We start from the raw sequence: 22082 nt of genomic DNA on the forward strand, positions 1-22082 counted from the left end.
CATGCAATTTTAATTGACTGCCTCAAGCACTGGGTGGGTATCAGAGATATAGCACTGTGCTTGCTCAGTTAATACATTTCCTATAGAACCTTTTCTGTTGCTGCAAGCAATTTATCGTCCTCTCACCAATCATAAATTGTGGGGTCCCACAGGGTTCAATTTCAAGTCCTGCCTTCTTCCTTATATATGTTTGCTCTCAGACATTTGTAAACATAATGTTGTATTTAGCTGGTGTGACTGAGGGCTTCTTAATTGTATCTCCCTTTATATATACCTCTAGTGACTGTAAAATTATGGACAAGTCAACTAAATCTAAAGCCTGATTTACAGCAAAGTGAGGTTAGACGTGTGAAATGAAATGACAGAAATGGATAACCAAAGTTTTATAAAAACTTTGAGTAAACAGGTCAATTAAAAGGCTGATGGGTGTGGGTGTGTGGGGGGGGGGGTAATTATGGTCTGCAAAGATAAGCAGTTTTAAACTCTGCAGAATAATCTTTGTTATCCGTGCTTTTCAATGGGGTACTCAGTAATGTCAAATGATTAGAGAATTTTTTCTACCAAATACCAATTCAGCCCAAACAAGATATTTTTGAAAAATAATTTCAAAACATGACAAGCAGTGCTTTGTTAATAATTAATAATCCTTCACAACCATCACAACTAAATATTGCTTGTTCTATCTGGAGGTCTGTGTTTTAATCGACAATATAAATAGTGTGTGGATTTTTGCTCCCGCAATGATTTTTCCTGTTGTTTTAAGTTGATATTCAGAGCATTTTTGGTATTGTGTGATGTTTTGTTGAAATTCTTTTTTTTTTTTAGCCCATATATTAAACTCTAACAGGTCTGATGATTTGTATTCTCTGGCTGCACCCCAACACTGAATTTTGCAAAGCATAGACTGAGAGAGAACCATGTAACTACTATATCAAGACCACCATGCAGCTATGCCAGGTCTCCTAATATTTGCATCGAATTAAGAAATAGTATACAGACAGTATTTCCTCCTTTCCTCTGCGCTGAATAAAATAGAGTACACAGACAGGCTTTACAGCATGTAGGTTTGACTGGAAACAGATGGCAGTCAGTATGGCTCAGCTCAACTTCGACATAAAGTAACTTTGAACAGGAACTCGGCAGTTTACATAATGTGATGCAAAGTCATCACATTTTTAACACCCTCACTGCAGAATGTCCTGGGTTCAAATCTAGTCTGGAGCCTTTCTGTGTGGCGTTTACATGTTCTTCTCGTGTCTCTCTGGATACTTCAGCTTCCTCCAGCAGTCTCAAGACATGCAGTGAGTGGGATTCCAAATGGCCCATAGGTGTCTCTCTGTGTCAGACTGTATACACTAGATATACTGTATTACTGATATTCTGACGCAAATACAAAATATGATGCAACGGTGAGTCCTGTTGATGCCAATGTAAGTTATGTGGAAAAATGCTAAAATGAATAAATATAATAAAAAGTAAAATGAACAGATATTCTGTGTTTATAGCTGACCTACATTAACAGGACAGATTCCTCCCACAGTCTAAAGATAGTGTCTCTGTATTAGGTCTGTGATGGACTGGTAATCTCTTTGGAATGAACTGCATCCTATGCTGTCATAGGCATGTTCAGTTAAATCGTGGGCTCTTCAACTTTAGAGATTTAGGTGTTTAAAGCATAGGGAGTACATACATCAGTTAATGTAAGATATGCTTTGTGCATTTTCAGTTACTTATTTTAATGCCAGTGTTGTTTGATCGCTGTTTAAGGCTTAAAAATGTGTGAAAGGAACCTGAAAGCCTCACGTGAAAATGTTTACTTCATTATCACGTTGCAGTTTAAACAACATTTCTAGACAATATTCAAATAAGAAAATCAGAGGACCACACCAAAGTTTCTTTCTTTAGTTCATGTCTTCTTTGAAACAAAAGAAGAAACACAACAACATAACTTTGAATATCTATTCGTTTTGTTGCAGTGTTTTTGGTACGTCTTCCTGAATAGCAGCATCGAGCGGGAATATAAATGATCTTCTATTATGTCTGCTCAGATTAGGTGTGAATCTACTTTTGTTTCTTGTCCTTACTGAGAATTGTTGTTTTTGTTTCACTGCTTCATCTTGAAGGGCTGTGGAAACATAAATACACACTGCAAACTAGATATAAATACAGCACAGTCATTCATTGTTTGAAGCCTCATTCATCTTGGCAATGAAATGGAAATTGGACACTTATGATTTAATACAGTGCTGTTTCAAGGTTTAGTCTCAGAGTCAAAATATGGGTTATGTTGATTTTCGAATCTAATCTAGAATATTTCTTTATGCTTTTCAGCATTTCAGTAGATGGACTGACTCCTTGAATTCAAACCTTTTTGATTTGCAACATAATCACACAGCATATTGCCATTCGAAAATATCTGAAACACAGCAGGTTTTAGACATGGTGGGATTATAATTGTCAAGGCTTGGAAGGAAGACGGGAAATGGTATTCTCAAACTGTGCATGTAAGCCAATAATCACACAGCACGTACTGAATTAGTCATCGGGATATGTGTTTTCTTTAATATCGAAAGGCCAGTGTAATTATTTTTCTCTAACCTTACTTGACAATTGTCTCATTGTTTCTGTTAAAGAAGTCTTGACTTCCCCTTGCTGACGCCCAGCTGAAATTCGGCCTTTTCGCCCTCTTCCTTTGACAGTGTCCCCTGAGCCCTTTCTGCTTGATTTAAGCCATTTGGCCTGTTATATTGTGGGGTCAGGTGTTAACAATTCACTTCTGCTGCAGGGGCTGACTAGTCTGAAATTCATAAATGAGTTTTGCCAAAAACCCTGAGTGTGCCGATATAGGTTCTGCTTGCCTCCTCGTGTCCTCAACCTACATCAGCAACCGTGACCACATCGCACCACATATTTGAAATCTTCTATCATCTGGATAGCTTTCAACCCTGCGAAATGTTTTATGTACCTCAGAGTTTCCGAAACTATCATTAGCACATGCTTTGTGTTCAGCCTCACATACCAATATCGGTGCTTCCATCTGCTCTATTGACTCTCATTAAAGATCTCTATCCTCGTGTCAGTCTCTGGTCCTTTCTGAGATCTCTTCATCCTTGAAATTGAAGGCTGGAGTGAATCTTATCACCTCTCATTAGCTTCATCCCCATTTCTCTGGTTCCCTTTATTGCTCAGTGCTAACCTTCTCACTTGGTGGCATTCATGGCGCAGCGTCATCCGTCTTTCAAAGGAATTATATAGGTTGCAGTATTTCAGCACACTGATCCCTGACATCTAATTTGATTTTCAATAGAAGGGGGTTGTCTGTCTCATGTCTAAATCATATTTCTGTACCCTGTTTTACTTCTTTCATTGTTCTTTTCCTCTTTGTGTTACTGAAATCAGTTGCAATAAGTGCATGAGCACTTTAATTTGTATAGCTCTGATTTCCCAGGATTGTTGCCAAAGAAACTGTACTGTTCATTGCATGTTTATGGACAATAAATCACAAAACACTTTGAACACAATTGTCTAATGAGGAATTAGGTAATAGTCAATTCCACAGACTCTGAAGCTGGTACCAATTTGAGACTCTATACTAAATGTATACTAATTATAATGTGCGATGGATGCATTTCCAGAATCACTAACTTATCTTTTTATTACTTTTAAGTAATGTAGTTTGCATCGATGCGAATAAAATAGATCTTTTAATCTTCTTCACAAACACAAGTGCCGACTGTGCTCTTGTCTCACAGCTAAAATTTGGAGATGACTTTTTATTTGAAAATATGCTCCCTGAAAAGGTTTTTTCTCCATCGATTGTTGGGATGCAGTGCACACACAAACACAGATATCTTATTCACTATTCAAAATACATGATCTTAATCTTAATCGAGTCTTGCACAGACAGTTTCAGAACTACAATCCTTGGAGAATGTGTTTAATTTCGAAATATGGGTTTTAATGAGAGACTTCCCAAAAAAATGAGAGGCATCCAAAATTCATTTATATTCATGTTGAAATGCTCTGTCCGTTTCGCTTTGCCACTTGGCTATGACAGTTGAAAACTGGGATTTCCATGTGAGTAGCTAACCTTAACCCTTTAAAAATCTTGATTTTCTTTGTCTTGTTTTTCTGTGCTCATGAGCTTTGCCAGTACTGTTTATTTTCATGACCATTACAATCATTAGATGTGATTTAATATTTCCATATGAGGTGGTCATGTCTGTTACATGAGCTGCAAATGAAATCAGACATTTCACCTATAAATCTATATGTATATATTTTGAACAAAGGAACACAAACTTGCAATATTAAAAAAAAACAATCTTTCCGAGGGTGAATTGTCATATACAAAAAAGGACTGAAGACCTCTGAATAACTTTTTCTGTTTCTGTGAGATGCACTTAAAATAATTTACATATTTTTTCCTCGAGTCAGTGGTTTCTTCGCCTGGATGTTCTCCTTATACATTTTGTTTGTTTATAAAACGTTTCAGCTTCTCTACTTTTTTCTATTGTTTCTCAAAGCCATGCTTTCAGAAATAAAGTCTTAGCATTCTGTGTCATCCCTGCTCAATTCTCTATCTTCTAACAGCTATAATTTTTGCCCTGGATGTGTCTTATATTGGTTGAACACCCTGCAAAGTAATTCTCTCAGCTTGGAGGCACTATAATGCTTTGATGAATAATTATAGGTTTTGAAAGACTAATTGTGTTTTTTCATTGCAAATGATATCAGTGTAGCATGCTTGCGTAGTCGCGTCAATTTAGTTGAATGAGAAGGTTGTTTGTGTCAGCTTCTATTAAGTCACACAGAGCTGGCATTTCAGTTGTGTTCTGAATCTCTGATGTGATGTCTTTCTGGTTCAATATGATTCTGCAGAGGAACGTATAGCTCAGGAAGAAATGCTCAAAACCCAAGAATATTTAGGGCTTTGTCTTCAGATGTCAATTGAATTCTTCATAATGAATAAATTAAAACTACCCAGAGTTGTTACAAGTGTCTTGGGAAAGTTAAATAATATTTTCTTGAGGTGAAATTTGGGTGAGAAGAGAGGCAGGATGGAAGGTAGGGTTTTCTCAGAAATCTGCAGTGCTATTTGTGATGCATAAACACATCAGATGAGCTCATCAGCTCATCAGATTAATTTTGACTGATCAAAGGGGAATAGAGGATCCATAAAGCTCCCTTTAACCAAGCATCCTCAGGTTGTAGACAGAGTAAAAACATCCTTATAAGGCCTTAACTTTAATAGCAAGAATGGGATGTTTTGTGTTTCTGATTTCTTACATTTTTTTGTATATTTGTCAGACCTACATGTTTAAGATCATCAAACACATTTTAATATTAGACCAGATAAAAAAAATTTTGTATTAAGTTAAAAAAAAAAAAAAAAGCTCATCAAACCTACTTGTAGTAGTAAGTAATTGCCCCCTTGTTAAATCAGGAATTATTGTGATTAACCACATTTTTGGAAAGTTAAGTTCAATTTCACAAAGAAAGAAATAATGTAAATAGAACCTGCCTGACAAAGTAAAGTGGGCTAAAAGATCTCAAAAAGTAACACTTCACAATCTAAAAAACTCAAGAATACCTAAGAAAAAAAGTAAATGGCATCTATTTGTTTGGAAAGAGTTATAAAGCCATTTCTAAGTTTTTGGAACATGCTGAGTCCTTATCCACAAAAGGAGAAAACGTGGAACAGTGGTGAACCTGCCATGGCATGGCCAGGCTACCAAAATTCCTCCAAGAGAGCACTGAAGATAGTCCAGGAGGTCACAAAAGGCCCAGAACAACATCTAAAGAAGGCCTCACTTGCCTCATTTAAGGTACTTGATTCAACAATAAGAAAGAGGCTCGGCAAAAATGGCATCCTCAGAAAAGTGTCAAGGTAAAAACCACTGATGACCAAAAAAACACAAACGTTTGTCTCACATTTGCAAAAATCATCCTGATGAGTCCCAAGATGAAGAGGGCTGAGGCTGCTTTCTTGCTTTAGGACCCAGACAACTTGCCATAATTATTTGAACCATGAATTCTGCTTTCTACTAGGAAAGCTGAAGGAGAATATTTGGCCATTAGTTTGTGCCCTGGAGCTCAAGCACACTTTGGTTATGCAGCAGGGACAATTATCTGAATCACACCTGAATGGCTAAAAAACCAAAAACAAAATGAAGATTTTGGAGCAGTGTAGTAGTCTGGACTTAAAGGGGTCGCTGTACCTGAGTAGGCAGAGCAGGTCATTTACTAATCAGAAGGGTGACAGTTTGGTCCCATGGTACTCCAGTCTGCGTGCCAAAGTATCCTTGGGCAAGATACTGAACCCCAAGCTGCTCTCTGAAGAATGTTAGGAAACACTTAGAAAAACAGTGCTTGTATGAATGAGTGAATGAGGCATGTAGTAAAGCAGTGAGTGCTCAAGTAGAGTAGAAAAGCACCATATCAGACCCAGTCCATTTACCATTTACCAGTCCTATTGGCATGGCATGGCCTTGTTCAGATACCCTCCAATATGGCTGAAGTAAAACAGTTTTGCAAAGCAGAGTGGAGCAAAATTCTTTCACAGCAATGTGAAAGATTCATTGCCAATCAAGAGCTTGATTGCAGTTCTTGTTGCCAAGCGTGGCACAACCAGTTATTAGCCAATTGCTTCGTCACGAAGAGTGAGGTAGGTTTGGATACCTTTTCCCCCTTTATAAATGAAATCATCGTTCAAAAACAGTATTTTGTATTTACTATGGTTATCTTTGTCTAATATTAAAAATTATTTAATAATCTTAAACATTTAAGTGTGACAAATATGCAAAAAAATAAATAAATAAATAAAAAAAATCAGGAACCTTTCACAGTACCATGGAATACGATCTGCTGTTGCAAGTTAGATCCAAATTTGTGCTTATGCCCATTTAGACCAGTTAGTATTTCTATCTCAGTGCTATTTTCTGTTGTTTTTGTTAGATCTCCATTAATCTTGATGTTATCGAACAAAATATTCCAATCTCAGATGGCTTACATTAGTTTCTTGTCACGGTCAAAAAAACATAGACAAACAGTGTTGTGAACTTTGCAGTATAAATGATTATGTTTGTGAAATCTGCAGGCAAAACAAATGTCACTTTTGGAATTGTGGGTAATGAAAAAATAATAACCCATTACAACTAAAAACAATGTTTGACTTAAGACAACAAACTATTTTTGTAATATGAAGTATTATGATGTTGTGCACATATACTGGTTGCTACCACTTGCTCCAGGTTGCCAAGTTAAGATCTGTCAGCTAAATGATATTTTTTTTGTCTGTTTTTTTATCACTGAGTCAAGTGTCTTTCCATAGATACCTATAAACATGTGTTATTTAGCTATGAATCAAAGAGACAACATTTATTGGCATAACCTTCTGGGGTGGATGGCAACACACTTGTTCCATCTATTACCAACAGATGGCTCTTTAGAATGACACTCGCTTTATGACCTTTAGCTGGGACAGTTTTATTTTGTGACAAGGACAACACTTTCAAGACCTGTGCTATTTCTTCAGTCGGCGTGCATATTTATCAGCCTTTTCCAACAGGGATTTAATCTAAATTATTGCAAGGTTATCCTTCTTGAGTTCAACTTAGTTCTGCCACTTCAGTGAAGTAGCTTGGGCTAAAACTTATTGAGGCCACAATTAGATGAAAACAGTGTGAGCTCTGCATTTTAGAAAGATGGCTTCAAGAAAGGAGTAAGTGCAGGTGAAGTAGATACTGAATCTGTAGAAAACCATACATTCACTGCATTACAATGGAGTAAAGCAACACCTAACATTCTCCTCAACCACCACCTCACATACACTAATGCTGATGTGCTCTTACCATGGGATCTCTTTAAATGAAATGCAGAAGCACATACTGCAGAGTGGCAGGTCACTTATATATATGCAAAGCTTCACTTTTACCATGAAGTTTTGTACAGAAAAAAGTTTACACACAGCAATGCATTTTCATCTGCATTTTTATAAGCATGGCTCACTGCACAGCATTTTAATTTACAAAGCCTCCAAAAATTGAGGGAAATCATGTTTAATTGTGAAATAATACTGCATTTCACTGATACATGTCACTAAGAAATTATTTTCATAATGAAAGAAAAAAAAAACATATTACAAAAAACTAAAAATGGCCTAACACTCCAGTAGTGGCCCCGAGAGAGCTGTTCATAGCACCCCACATTAAAGATTTGGACATAACAAAGAACAAGTGGATTTTATTGTCAGACATTACCAGTAGATGGACTTCAAATATCCTTTGTGAACTGCAAGATTAAGTCAAGGGAGTGTTCAAATCAAAAGAGTTTGTTTCTTTAGAGACATGAAAAGGCAGTGAGCATAATTGGGATACATCTGTGAAATTTATGTTTTCCTGTTTTAAGTGAAAGACTCACTAAGTGTCCAAAATGAGACAGGACTGTACACTGTGGAAAATTAATGTGGCTAGTAAATTAAACAAACACACAGACAAAAACAATTTATTTTTCATGAAAATTGCAGCCTGGTGGCTGCTCTACAAAAACATATTTACCATATTAGCCAGTAATTCTCGAGACAGACTTGGACAATAATGAGAGTGAAGGAAAACGTGACATTTGCCTGCAACAGCTTGTAGACAGGAGTTACTGGGAGCTGTCTGCTAAACCTGTTTCAAATACACAGTTGTTGGCCAATTCCTGTTAGTTATAGATGTCAGTGGCAGCCTCTGGAAAGATCATTTATGACAATAAATGTCCACATTTAGTGAGGATAAAAGTACAGCCAGTGGGCTACATGTCAGGATACTATCAGCCAAGTAACAGTAATTCTAGGCTAACAGTGAATCCAACAATTGACTACCACATGTTTCAACATCTGTGTTAAATCCGATTTCTGTGCAGATGGAATTTCTTTTGAGCCACAAACTCAGGCAAACCCACAGCCTACAAAGCTGCTCATGTGTATACAACATCCTCATTTTCTTCTGACGCGCCAGATGCTTCCTCTGCTGTCACCTTAAAGTTACACTGCAGCACTGCACAGTTTAGCTGTCTCCTCTCTGACCTGCTGGAACACAGCACGTTGTGATGGGACGGGCTTGGCATGCGGCATCCTGATTCGCTGTTGTCTCCGGATACTAAAACCTCGCGAACAGTGCACGCCTGCCCTCTGTTCTTTAGCTGTCAGTCCGTCCGGTCGGCTAGCAGCAGTCGGTGCTCGATTGGCTTGGTCTGGAGAAACCATGGCAGACCTGGGAGATAATGTTACAATTCCTGAGTTCAGCTGCCTTCTCCAAATGGATCCCTACCTCAAACCGTACGAAAAGGACTTCAGGAGGAGGTAAAGCACGGCTCAAACGGCGGTTTTGTAAACAGCTTGTCGCCAAAACCAGTCCCCAGGCAAGCGAGCAAGACCCACGCTCGCAGTGGCATTCGTGTCTTGAATTAAAAACATGCACACACTAGAAAAAAACCGTTGTTTGCAACACAACCTCGTCTTCACGTTTGACACTTCAAGTGAATAGAGGTCGCATAGAGCTACGTTTCCCACCCGTGCGCAGTAGCTTTACACCCCCGCTCCCCTTTTCTCCTCCCAGTCAGCCGAATAAAACGCGTTCATAGGAGATAAGAGGTGTTCGGCTTATGCAAAAATAATGAACCGCTACCAGAAACTCTTCGTTTTACATGACAAGTTGCTGAGAAAGGGCAAGTCGTCTCCTAACTTCCTGTGCGTGATACTTCGAGAGCAGGCACGTATTTCTCAGTCAGCTGACATCCACGTTGCTTCCTGAGGTGATGCTGTCAGATGCGTGCCTGTTGTTTAGTGGGTCCAGCATCTTCAGGGCAGCTTTTGCTTTCTGTAGGCCTTGCTCTTCATAACAGTGTTTTTTTTCTTCTCCCTCTTAGTATCCCGCCTTTAGTAGCTCTGCAACGTAGGAGGCTTGTGGCTAGAAAAGATGCTGCTGCAGCTAATGGTTTGTTTTTCAGGGTTAAAGGTTGTACAATACGAGTTACCCTTCATGCAAAGTGGACTAGGTTATGTTATGTTGCATGATGTTCTTCTCCAGCTTAGACTTGAACTCCGGACATATATGAGTATGAATGCACGACTTCAGAACTCGCCTTTGTGTGTGTGTGTGCATGGTATTTGTAAATGTATGAAGTGTATGTGGGTTTATGAATTGAGTAGCAGTTTAGATCATGTTACTTGAAATGCACAAAGAAGATTCCTAATGTTTTATGACCAGGCCACACTGAGTCATATGCTTATGATTTAACAAAAAAACAAATCAAAGTAGAAAGTTTTGACAAATCCTAAAACAGATTAATTTGTTCAACTTTAATTAGCTCAAGTTAAAGTTCAGCTAATTAATGTCATTTTTCTTTTCTAATTAGAGACTGCTAGTTTTGTTTATTCTGTCACTTTTATCACCCAAGGGAGAGGGAACACAGTGGAAAATTACAGGGATTTATAGAACGACTGTTTGCTTATTGTGACAATTAAAACAAAACTAAGTTAAAAAGAATAAAAGTTTACATTTCTGGAGCACTTTACAGGAGACATGGTAAAAGGGGGAAACAAAACCTTGTCCTTCATTGGTACATGCACTGGCCTCATGTACATCAACCTCCAACAGTAAATAGACACTGTAAGTCAATAAATTGTGCAATCTTTCTGCTTGCTACTTAAATGTCCTTTTTATTTTTCATGTGTTTTTAACCTGATAATCCGACTAGATTTCAAAGAAGGGATGGATTTTGTAAAAACAATAAAGCCCTGCAGAATGAGAGAATATTACACGATGATGATCATAGCATGAACTGTTTTATAGGTGTGAGGGCATCAGGCTTATTTCAGTCATTTAAAAGGGGGGGGGGGGGGGGGTCATGCTTATGTTCTTTTTTTAACTTACTGCCAAATGGCGATGATGATCTACAGCTCAGATTGCTGTCATTTCTGCACACCGCAGGGTCAGAGCCTGAAACTAAGCTTTAAAACTCTGCTTAGGGGCTATATAGTTTTATCAATTTTCATTACCATGTCAAATCTGGTTTCTAATGTGGCAGGTAAGGGACCGCCTGCTTTGTATTTCAAGCATGTAAGCAGGGCTCTAGCCTTGCAGAGAGATGAGCGTGTCAGCTCCATCTCAGACACAGCTTGGGATTTTTAGGCTTCACCGAGCCCTAGACGTGTCTCAAACACCTGTCCCGCTGATGAAAGTTGCACATAAATTATTTTACATATAGGATCGCTGCTGTGTGAAGGTTAATTCTTGATAAGCCCCTGGTGTTCTAAGGCCCAGAGTCCAAACACCGTATCATGAACGCAGGCACAGAAATCAGGAGCTTTCTCAGGCTGTGGTGTCACGCTGTGTCCCAGTACTAAGAATTTAGCTGGCTTATCAGAAAGAGACCTATGACCACAGAGGCTGATTCTTTAGATTTCACTGTGATGTCATTGCTCAAGGCTGCTCAGGCTGTGGTTTGTTGAACAGTGGTTCAAGCCAGATACAGATACTGTGCACAGTTGAAATGACTCCAGTAGATTTTGCAGGTCTGCTATTCTAATTAGTTATTCTGTGGTTGCAGGCAGCTCTCATTTTATCAGGATGCTAGTTTCAGATTGATTGTGAAAACAGCCGTTGATATTGCACGCAGGTTACAGCCCCAGTGAGCAGTGCCATGTTGATATCGTTCATTATTTACTCTTCCTGTTGCGCAAGTCTGTAGGAAGTGCTGCTAGGATTTTGCAGCTCTGGGCCCTATGCATCTCTTAAATTGGATCAAATGAAAGTAGGGAGTATTGGGAATGCTCCTTAGTACTGCACAGATTTGCGTATGTCATCAGAACTCATCTCAAAGTAAAAGGAATAATTCTCAGTTTTCTGCTTGTGATGGTGATGTAATATATTTACAGAAAAGCTAATTATTGACTTTGAAGGAATGGCTATGAATGCAGATGCTCTGACTGGCGAAAATGTAAAGGAGGAGTTAAAGCTGGAAAAGGGGATAACATGCACACTTGGTTGGTTAATAAGAATTATTAGAAGAGAGGCTAGAGAAGATTTGGAACACTGCCTGTTGTTTTAAATTGAATTAATGTTTTATGTACCTTCTTTGAAAGTGGCTTCGGAAGCATTTATTGTCTTTGCTTGAGGGTCGACAAAGATGTGAGTTAAACTGAGGAATTTTGCTTTCATCAATCAACTTCTGAGCAAATGTTCAGGTCTCTCTTTAGCCCCATTAATGCAGTTCACTAGGAAGAACGTTAATGACATTAGTTGAAAGTCACCTTGCTCCTGGCCTGTATGGAAGCCCCCTTTTTATGTGAGCCAAGATAAAAAGCAGAAAAGCTTATTCTTGTCTTTCTCCAGGCTATTGCAGACTTTCTTGACACTTCTGTGCTTCAGCTGTCACCATCAGTCATACACAACACAACAGACCTTAACACTCACTCTAAATTTAGATGTCCAATTGTATAACAGTGAGTGTGTGAAAAGGGTGCAGAGTTCAGCTCATCTGTGGAGAGAATTTCAAAAAGCGCTTTGTAATCAGACGGAAAATATTAAACTGTGACTTTAATTTGGTTAAGATATCAAAATAACACCACTTTTATAGTCCCCGAATCCATGGCTTAAAGGAACACGACACATGAGATGCCACAAAGTTGCTGCAGAGAATTTTTAATCAGACAAAAAATATTTACTTGCAAAAATCAAACGCAAATAAAGAAGATGGAAGCACCAGCTGGGGGAAAAAAAGGGAAGACCTTGAACCAGCCATGCATTGGACTGTTAGGGTTAGACTTTACCCCTAAATTAATAACAAAAAGCAAAACTAATGAAATCTCGACTGAAAGCAAGACTGTCCATAATTCCCATCTCAACTAATAATTAATAAACCAAACTATAAAAGGCAGCTTAAGCAAAATCCATTGCTAGCACAGGAGAGGTGTCTTCCCACTTCTCAAATGTGCCAGTTAATTGAGGCGTGTGGAACTTCTTCAGCCTTAAGTGTTGAATTACAGGGTTGCATTAACCATTATTCAACACCACTAAGAGTCTTGTCTTTTCTTGTGTCTTCAGCATTAGAGGATTGTAAAAACAACATCCAACGCGTCAGCCGCTAAACTGCGATTGGATAGTTGGGAGCTGAGATAGACATGAAAGTACTTAAGAGCCAAAGTCAACATGACAACCTACTTTTCAGTGGTGCATCACCTCATCAGTGCGATCTTTTAACAGGACTGCACCAGAATGGCAGTGAAAATAATGGCACAGCACACATGGGTGTGTAACTCAGGAGGGCTTTAATGCTCTCAAACAGAGGAATAAGTGAGTGGAGTGAGTGGAGCAGCAACATCCGAAGTTCTTAAAGAAACTTCAGTTAGAGCTACCATCCCCCCAAAAGCACTAAATCTCACTCTTGGAGGAGACCACTAGAAACATCTTGATTGCCTTTTGTGTTTATTTTTCTCAGATGTACCACTGTTGCTTGGCTATACTAGGCATTTTCACCAATTTACAGTCACATTTGACTCAACCAGCTGTCAACCCTCAGCCATCCAGTGTGCTTATTCTATAGCATTAAGTAAATATCAGTATCATTTAGGTATGCTTTGCATTCATGCCAAAAATGTGTTGCTCATTCTTTGAAATGGGGCAGGTGTTTAGAGCACATGAAAGGGCATGACTGTATACTGTATGAAAGCATTTTGTTTCACAAATGTAGATATACCTCACTTTGGGAGTCACTTGCACATGGAATAGACTTTCAGGATGTCTGGCCTGGTCACAAAAGCTGCAAAGTGAATTCAGCACTGTTTGATTGACCACCTATACAGAAACAGCTACACCCACTCAGAGTTATCAGCCAGGAGACGAGATGAATGCTGTGACATTCATGCAGGAGGAGTGTGTCCGGCATGAATGTCATGTTGCAGATATGAGTTTGGGTTGTCACATCAGAAAATAAAGAACTGAACTGATACATGATTAGTCCTCCTTGCATGCATCTTCACCAACCGCCTTTAAAAGATTGACCCGTATTTTAGTTAGAGTAGCTATTATCTCTTTTGAGAGGGTAAAACTTACCTCAGGGAAACAAACACACAACAAAAATCTAAAGATAATAATAATGATAATAATAAATTAAACATGGTCAATGATTCACAAAGAATGAATTAAGTCTGATCTAAAGACACCTGTATTCACTGGGATTTGTGTACTACAAGTTTCAAGCAGTCCACCTCACTACTAAAGTCCAGAAACGCAGGAAAACAGAATAGAACAAGAAAACGACATGGTTGCAGCACAGGAAATGTGAACACCCGATTACGACACAGCAAAAGTGCAGCAGAGGACAACATCAAGGCAGCTTTACTATTTTAGACAAGAGTTTGAATCAGACACAGTCTTCTCTCGGTAATGATATGGTTTGAACTTATTCACGTGACATTGTCTGCTTCAACACAGCTAATCCGATGTGGCGATAATCTAAATCCGTTCACAGCATAGGGCCTGCTGTAACACCCATGCAGACTGGAAAAGGATTGGGCAAGAAAACTGACACTTTATCTGCTGTTTCAAATTGTCTGGCTTTGGCGCTTTTTTTGTCAGCCCAACCTTTCATCATCTGTGCTGTAGACTAGAGCAGGGCGATATGACCCAAAATATTTATCACGATATACATTTGAAAATTTGCAATAACGATATAAGTGACGATATAATTGACACTAGACAAAATACTTTACAACTCCACAACCTTATTAGTGCAAAAAAAAAACCAAACAAACCCCATCAATGTATTTTCACTTAAACAAGCAGCTGTTTTTTTATGTGCATTAAAGTTATATAAAAATTTAACAGTGCAAATGCAAATTCCTTGCTGACAGTTTAACCAAAAGGCATTTCCAGTGGAGACTGGCCGACATATCCTCAGCATAACCATGTATAATATCCACTAAAGTTAAAAAGAGGTTATACACACACAATACGGTAATATTATGTTGAAGCACAGTACGTATAACTTTGCGAGGCTCCTGCCTACGATAGCTGTAATGCTCCGACAATCCATCAAGCGGTGCGGCTTCGTAGCTTAGCAAAGTCGTACTAAAACATTTGACAGATTTTCGAGCGCCGTGTACCACGTAAAATCGACATTCCATAAGGTCCGTTTCATATATAATGATGACTAGGTGAACTCTTTCAGCTGCTGGTTATCATTATTATGTTTCTGGTCAACACCAGAAAGAAAATTCTGCATTGTTATGCTTTTATAATTAGAGCTTTGAGGCAAGATAAAGGTTTGTGTAATGTCTAATCAAGTGAAGGTGACCCTCACATGTACTTTGAGTTAACTGCTCATTAGCACAACAAAGCACAAAAATAGATGGTTATGTGGTAAACATTAGACCTTGTAACATTAACAAATTAGCATTGTCACTGTGAGCACTGTGTATATATAAAGTGTGTGTGTGTGTGTGTGTGTGTGTGTGTGTATAACATGTATATACATGTTGTTTTAAGCTGTCTTGTTTAAATGCTTTATTAATTTCTTAATTATTTTAACCGCTAAAATATTTCTTTGAACTTCGTTCATTTTCTTAATTTCAAAATTAACTGTCAGTTGCACTGAAAAACTTGTGTCTGACACTAGAATCAACAGAAAGGTGCCATGGTAAATTAAAGGTGTGTTAAGATGAAGAACAGATCCTTGAAAAAGGTTCTCAACCAAGCCCAAGTTTTGTAACTTAATATAAATGTGACAAAATCTCCAAAGAGACCCTCCTGCCCAGCTCCCAAGAGAGAAATTCTAGTTGGCATCCACTCCTGCTGCTGGGCATGGGAAGAGCTTGACTATTCAACTTTTCTTTGTGGTCTTTTTGTCTTCGGATTATCCAATCTCGGCGTCATGCTGCTCTGCTTTTTTGCCCACTCCACTTCAGTCTCCTGCAGAGTTTGTTTCTTTTGTGGCCCAGAGGAGGGAAGATCTTCTCCCACTGGAGATGATCGATTCTCCACTGCTTCTCTATGTGCTTCAGAGTTGAAGTCAAGTTTTTCCAGCTGTTTCTGAGCCCCATTTCTCGTATTCAGGAGAGTGTCTCCAGCTGGTCTGCTTTCTTGGACGATATTTGAGCCTCAGATTTCTCAATGATGAGCTCTTTTCTGGCTTACCTTCTCAAGCACCTGCTAAACCCTAACTCTGATTTTCAATAGAGCTGTTGCCAGCTCATTAGCTTCCTTTTGTGCCTTCTGGACTTTGGTCTTGCTTTCAGCAGAGCTTTATCCAAAGGTCTATGTTTTCCCTCTTGTCCTCATGGTCTCAGCATGTAACTTTGAGAAAAATAGCAAATACTTCTACTTAGAGATGTTTGAAATCACAGCCTTGCATAAAGGGAGTGGTACCTCAGTGTGTTTGAGGAGCACATAATATTATGAAAAACCCAAATATTAAATTAATTATTTCAGGACAAATGCCATACAGTAGTTTTAACTCATTTTTATGACTTCATAAGCACAAAGTTCTGTCCATGTGTAATGAGACCTTATTTAATTAATGGTACTGTTAAGTGTTTATTGGTATCGGTTGCGTAAAGTGTAAAACACCCATGTGCACAATAATGTTAAAACAAAAGCCTGAAAAGGAAAATGCGTTTTTCGATCAGATTTTTAGTATTGAACAGAAACTACCAAAACATAAACCAAAAGGACTGACACCACATGAGATTTAAGTAAAAGCTCGGCTGTTTATTTTGACAAGCTTTTGTAGCCTAGAAGACCCTGGAGGGCTGTGATCACCCTCCAAGTCAACTGATTGTCAGCAACATTATGTCAGGGCCACCTCCCAAGACAGTGAGAGGAACATAACTCTAAAACATTACATGTCAGATACAGAAACGTATTAAACATAAGGTTCCGACTGATCTTTTCTTTGTGTCCAGAGTAATTATTAGGTATGAATGATTGATGAAGTTGTGAATTAATACCTAGAACTCACTTTGGTTGTGATCAGTTGGTCCTCTAAAGTTGCAGGCAATTTAATAAATCCAATGAAGACTACTACAAGACTACTAGGTACAGATGCCTGCTGTTAATTATACCATGTATATCCCACAGATATACATATATCATATATTCTAAATGAATCCATAGTTGCTCATCTTGTACAAAAATAACATCATTCTTATGGTGTCCTTATGCAGTTGTACATAGCAACAACATAGTTACTTTCTAAACAAACACTGATGAATGAATATTCTGTCTTTGCAGTTTAAACCAAACTTATAGCTTTTAAGGAATATTTGGCTAACTTGATATTTTAAGTGAAAATGTGTTTTCTGTCTGAAACTGTCAGTTATCTGACATGGGGATGAGAATTTTGTTGTATGAAGTGGTGTTGCAGTAAGTGTGATCTCTCAATTGTGCCACAGGATATTTTTCTTTTCCAATATCTTTGTAGATAGAGAAGTTATCTAAACCAAAAGATAAGAGATCCAGGACAGAAATCTCTTCTTCACATCTATAATCTCCCACTGCTCTATTACCACTGAATGGGAGACGGGACAAAACACTTTTGTAATTTCAAGCCACAGGGATTAGTAGTGTCTCTAGTCGTTTGCTACCTCAAAATGAGCAGCGGTGTATCTCTCGGAAACTGAAATATTGCTTTGTTCTATAGAGAAGTCTGTTATAAGATTCAGCCATGTACCAGAGGTCTGTCTCATCTCTCTTAGTCCATAATAAATATTTTGGTATTAATAATGGACCCCAGCATTATGTAAAAGGAGTGGATTGGTAAACAGTGTCCTTTCATATCAAACTTTAACCCTTCACTAAATAGTATATAGAATTTGTTAATTTTTTTGTATGTCTTCCACCATAAAGTTTGGGTATATTAACAGTTTACAGCTTCTTTCCACTGTTGTCAAAGGGCTAAGAACGGCATAATTCGGGTTTATGGATCTTAATATGCAAAAAGATCAAGTACTAATAAGATATATCACATTGCATAGTGATTATATTTTTTATAAACATCTGAATACAATTGAAAATATAAAATGCACACATATTTTCATTGTCTGACAAAGAATAGAGTTTTTAGGAAAGGAGGAAGAGAGAAGACAGAAGTTGTGGGGAGATCGCTAGTTGGAGATAGTAGAATGTTTCACAGACAAATTTTGGCTATGGATACCATGTGCAGTCCGGTACTGTAGTAATCTTTAGAATTTGCAACTAATGTAAAACATTTGGATATTTATGGAAATATAGAGCCAGTGCGAGGATTGAGGTGAGGAGAGTTAACAACTTAATCCAAACTCAATTTTTAGATAAATGCACAGGGCGGAAAGGAGAGATATACTGCATCTGTTTGATTTATATTTGATAAACGTAACATTTGTTTTTGCTGTACCTTTAACCCATCCAACCAAACTCATTATCTTTTATCTGAAGTAGAACCCAATGTAAAAGATGACTGCATCCATACACTACTGGATTTTGGCTCTTGAGTCCCTCTGCTCCAACCTCCTTGAACCCATTAGTAATGATAACAGACATGACTTTCATGCCTTCTAATACTGTGGCAGTGAAGCACTGCCACTGTGTGAATCCATCCTTTGTCCCTTTTCTCAGTATATTCTTGAAACTGTGACAAAATGGCAAAGGAAGCATGTGGCAGCGTTCGTTGGACTTAAAAGGTTTACATTTGGCAACCACTGTCTGTACCCACTATGCTCAACACAGGGAGCAGCTGCTGAGAAATGGCGCTGTTACTTCAGCCCATCATCACTAGCCCCAGGGCATTCATAGGCCAGTCTGAGCTTGGCTTCAGGGCTATAGGGGAGGGAGTGCACTTAACTCTGCTGGTTGCAAGAGGCTTTCTTTACCGGGAGGGGATCTGATATGGACACCGGCTTGGCTGCTGGAACTTAAGTGAGATAAATTGCAAAGTAGTTAGTCTGTCCTTTGCAGTTGAAGGTAACGGACAGGTTTATCTCTCAGGATATGTCTGTAGTCACACATTCTTGATGCTATGAGGCAGGTTTGCATCCTGAGGGTAGACCTTGGAAACTTAATGTGAGCACAGAAATATTATGAGCGCCTGAATGTGCTTGTTTTTTGGAGTTTTTTTCTCCCCCCAAATATATCCTATATGGACAACTTTCATATGCATATCGATACATGCATGAATTGGATAAGAGAATGTTTTAACAGTTATGATGTTCTAGCGTAGAACAACATTAATGAATGGTGAAACCTTCTGACTGTGATTGTGTTGTGAGGAATTTTTGAATATTGACAGAGTACAGCAGAAGGGCTTCATTTTCTGATAATTGAATCAGAATACTTTATTAATCCCTAAGGGAATTATGTAGGATTTTGATTTTATAATTTGGTGCTTAGTGATGATTTTTTGTGTGTGTTTACCTTGCTCTTGTGTTGCCTTACTTGCAAGTAAATTTAGATAATGTAAATAATTTTTCTTTATATGACCTGGAAAATGTTTATAAATTAATATATGATATTCTGTTTGTTTGTTTTTTTGTTTTTTTAATATGTAAATTATGACACTAGAATGAAATAGAAAGCCTTTGTATGGTACCTTTCAAAATACAATTAGCAGAAATTAGGAGAGCTACTCATGGCTGGTGCACAGTTACACAGCTAACTAAAAAATAATTAGAGAAATATATACATGAATACACAGTTAAATAAAAAATAATAATTGCACAGTGGTGAATTTCACAAGAATGATTTTATTGCGTATTTTGAAAGTTACACAACAGTAATCCTTCCACTTACAGAGAGTAAACATTAATAAAAATGAAAAATCTTTTTAAAAAAAAACCCAAATGAGATAAATCAGTAAGTTATTAAATAATTAACCTCAGATTTATTATGAATACACAGCCGATTCGATCCAGAGAAAGTTACTGTGGAGAAAAAAAGGGAACATGCCAGCTGAAGTAGAAGCAGAGGAGACAGCTTGATGCAATGGGAGGAAAAATCAGTTGCAAGTTATTCTGTGCAGAATTCCTGAAATCTATTCAGCATAATATACTGTATAATATCAGATATAATCATCAAATGGTACATTAACTGGAGGACTTTCATTCATGCATGTTTTTTTATGTGTTCTCTGTGCTTTGAAGGTATGAGTTGCTACAGAAGCAACTTTTCCTGCTGGAAGAGGCTGAGGGAGGCTTTGACCAGTTCACACGCAGTTACAATACCTTCGGTGTGCAGCGAAGGCCTGACAACAGCCTGTATTTTAAAGAATGGGCTCCAGCTGCAGAAGCCCTCTTCCTTACAGGCGACTTCAGTAAGTAGCTTGAGAAGAACCGTCTGTTCTCTCTGTGACACCAGGGTGCTGTGCATGTGATATCTGAGTTGTTTCCTTTAAGCTTAGTGAACTTTCTTGCTGCGTATAATTCTTGACACAATGTGGATGTGGACACCCTTAAGGTGGAAAGTTGTCACTGTCACCTCAATGTTATTTCTTTTTCAGTGCTTCATGTGTGCTGGGGAATCTCCCATCTGCTTTACTCCCAGCAGAAATCCTCATTATGCTAAAAATAAAACAACCATAGGTCAAGCTGGTAAATTTCTACAGTAGCAATCATTTTCTAAATAAAAAAAAAATAAAAAAAATGCAAATTAATTTGAAACTACATAAACAGTTTGACACCCCCCTCCCCCCAAAAAAGAGAAGAGATTTCAGTGCAGACCGAAAGGTTGCATGTCTTCATAGTGCATTAAATAAAAAAAAACCTGACATTTTTGCGCTCCTGAACACAAAAGGGCAAGAAATTAAGAAAACGCACAGTGTGCCGTGTTTCAACAGTATCATCACTTTTGATCAGCCGACCTGGGAGTTGGAAATGTGGAAGATATTGATTGCATGGGATAAACTTGCATACTGAAGGGTAGCTTTTGAATGTTGGGAGTGTTTGTTAATATTTTAGCAGCTAGTTATTTCATCATCGCTTGCAAAGTTGTTGAGAGTGCAACCTCTATGTTTGCACTGAAATCTCTATTCCCTCTGGTCCCAACTTTGGAAGTAATTTCAGGTTAATAGACTTTTGGATTTTATTTTTAGTTAATGGATGCAGTGAAAAATACAGCAACATTGTTTCGTTGTATCATCCTTAAGATGATTGACTGAGACAAGCTCTCATCTCTCAAGTGTATTTCACAACCATTATTATTCTTATTCTTATTATTATTATTGTTATTATTATTATTATTGGTCCCTGTTCTCCCCCCTTGGCATAAAGTTTTCCCAAAGTTATTCATTCCTTAGGAAGATTTAATGTATGCATGCACTGTTAATTGGTAAAGAGTGTACAAAACCGCACACGATATGCAAAAGATTAGCAGTATGTTTATTTTCTATAGACATTTTTTGTGCTACTTAGTTCTGTCTCTGCCACCCCCTCTTTCCATAGTTCCTCTGTTCCGTTTCCTTCTTTAATTATCTTCCCAGGACCTTGGGCAGCAGCTCAATTCCAACATTCAATTCTGTGAGAGATTACATTTTGACACGGCTCAGTCATATTATTTGATTTCAATTTCATAGTAAATGTGGAAACACCCCAGCAGCCCTAGTCATGAATATGGTGCAGGTTGGGTGCATAATGCACTATGTTGGTTTTTTTTTTTTCAGAGGAGTTTAAGAAAAGCGAGATAAATAAATTGTTAAAAAATATGACTTGGCCTCCCTGTGAAAAGTGTTGCTGCAGTATCCGGTCACTTCTCGAGCATCTCTTTTGATTTGTTCTCTATCCTGCAGCTGTTATTGCTCATGAATAACAAGAAGATGTGGGTTTACAGAATAAAACATTCTAAAATGACATGCCGAGGTGGTCACTTTACAATAAATGTTTTGTGTCCTAATGTGTTCCTCAGTCAGTGGCAGTTGTGAGTGTGGAATCAGCACATTATGAATATGCCTTTTTGTTGTTGTCTCAGAGATAAAATTCAGTGAGCAGTGAAGTGGTGTTTTATCAGTTTTTCTTTTAGATGACTGAGCCTGCTGCTTTTACTCGGTGTCGCAAAAGTCACAAGATACTGGAG

General features: G+C 38.1%; 1 protein-coding gene across 1 annotated transcript in view; it reads left to right on the forward strand.

Annotated features, from left to right (window-relative positions):
* Positions 1-8021: 8021 nt before the first annotated feature.
* Positions 8022-22082, forward strand: part of gbe1b (glucan (1,4-alpha-), branching enzyme 1b) — a 91722-nt gene continuing 77661 nt past the window's right edge. The window contains exons 1-2 of the mRNA XM_063493672.1: positions 8022-9346; positions 20159-20328. Of these exons, the coding sequence (XP_063349742.1) occupies positions 9249-9346; positions 20159-20328 (268 nt within the window). The 5' untranslated portion in view covers positions 8022-9248. The remainder of the gene's footprint in view (positions 9347-20158; positions 20329-22082) is intronic.

The sequence above is a fragment of the Pelmatolapia mariae genome, linkage group LG14 (assembly GCF_036321145.2).
Source record: "Pelmatolapia mariae isolate MD_Pm_ZW linkage group LG14, Pm_UMD_F_2, whole genome shotgun sequence".
Classification (NCBI taxonomy): domain Eukaryota; kingdom Metazoa; phylum Chordata; class Actinopteri; order Cichliformes; family Cichlidae; genus Pelmatolapia; species Pelmatolapia mariae.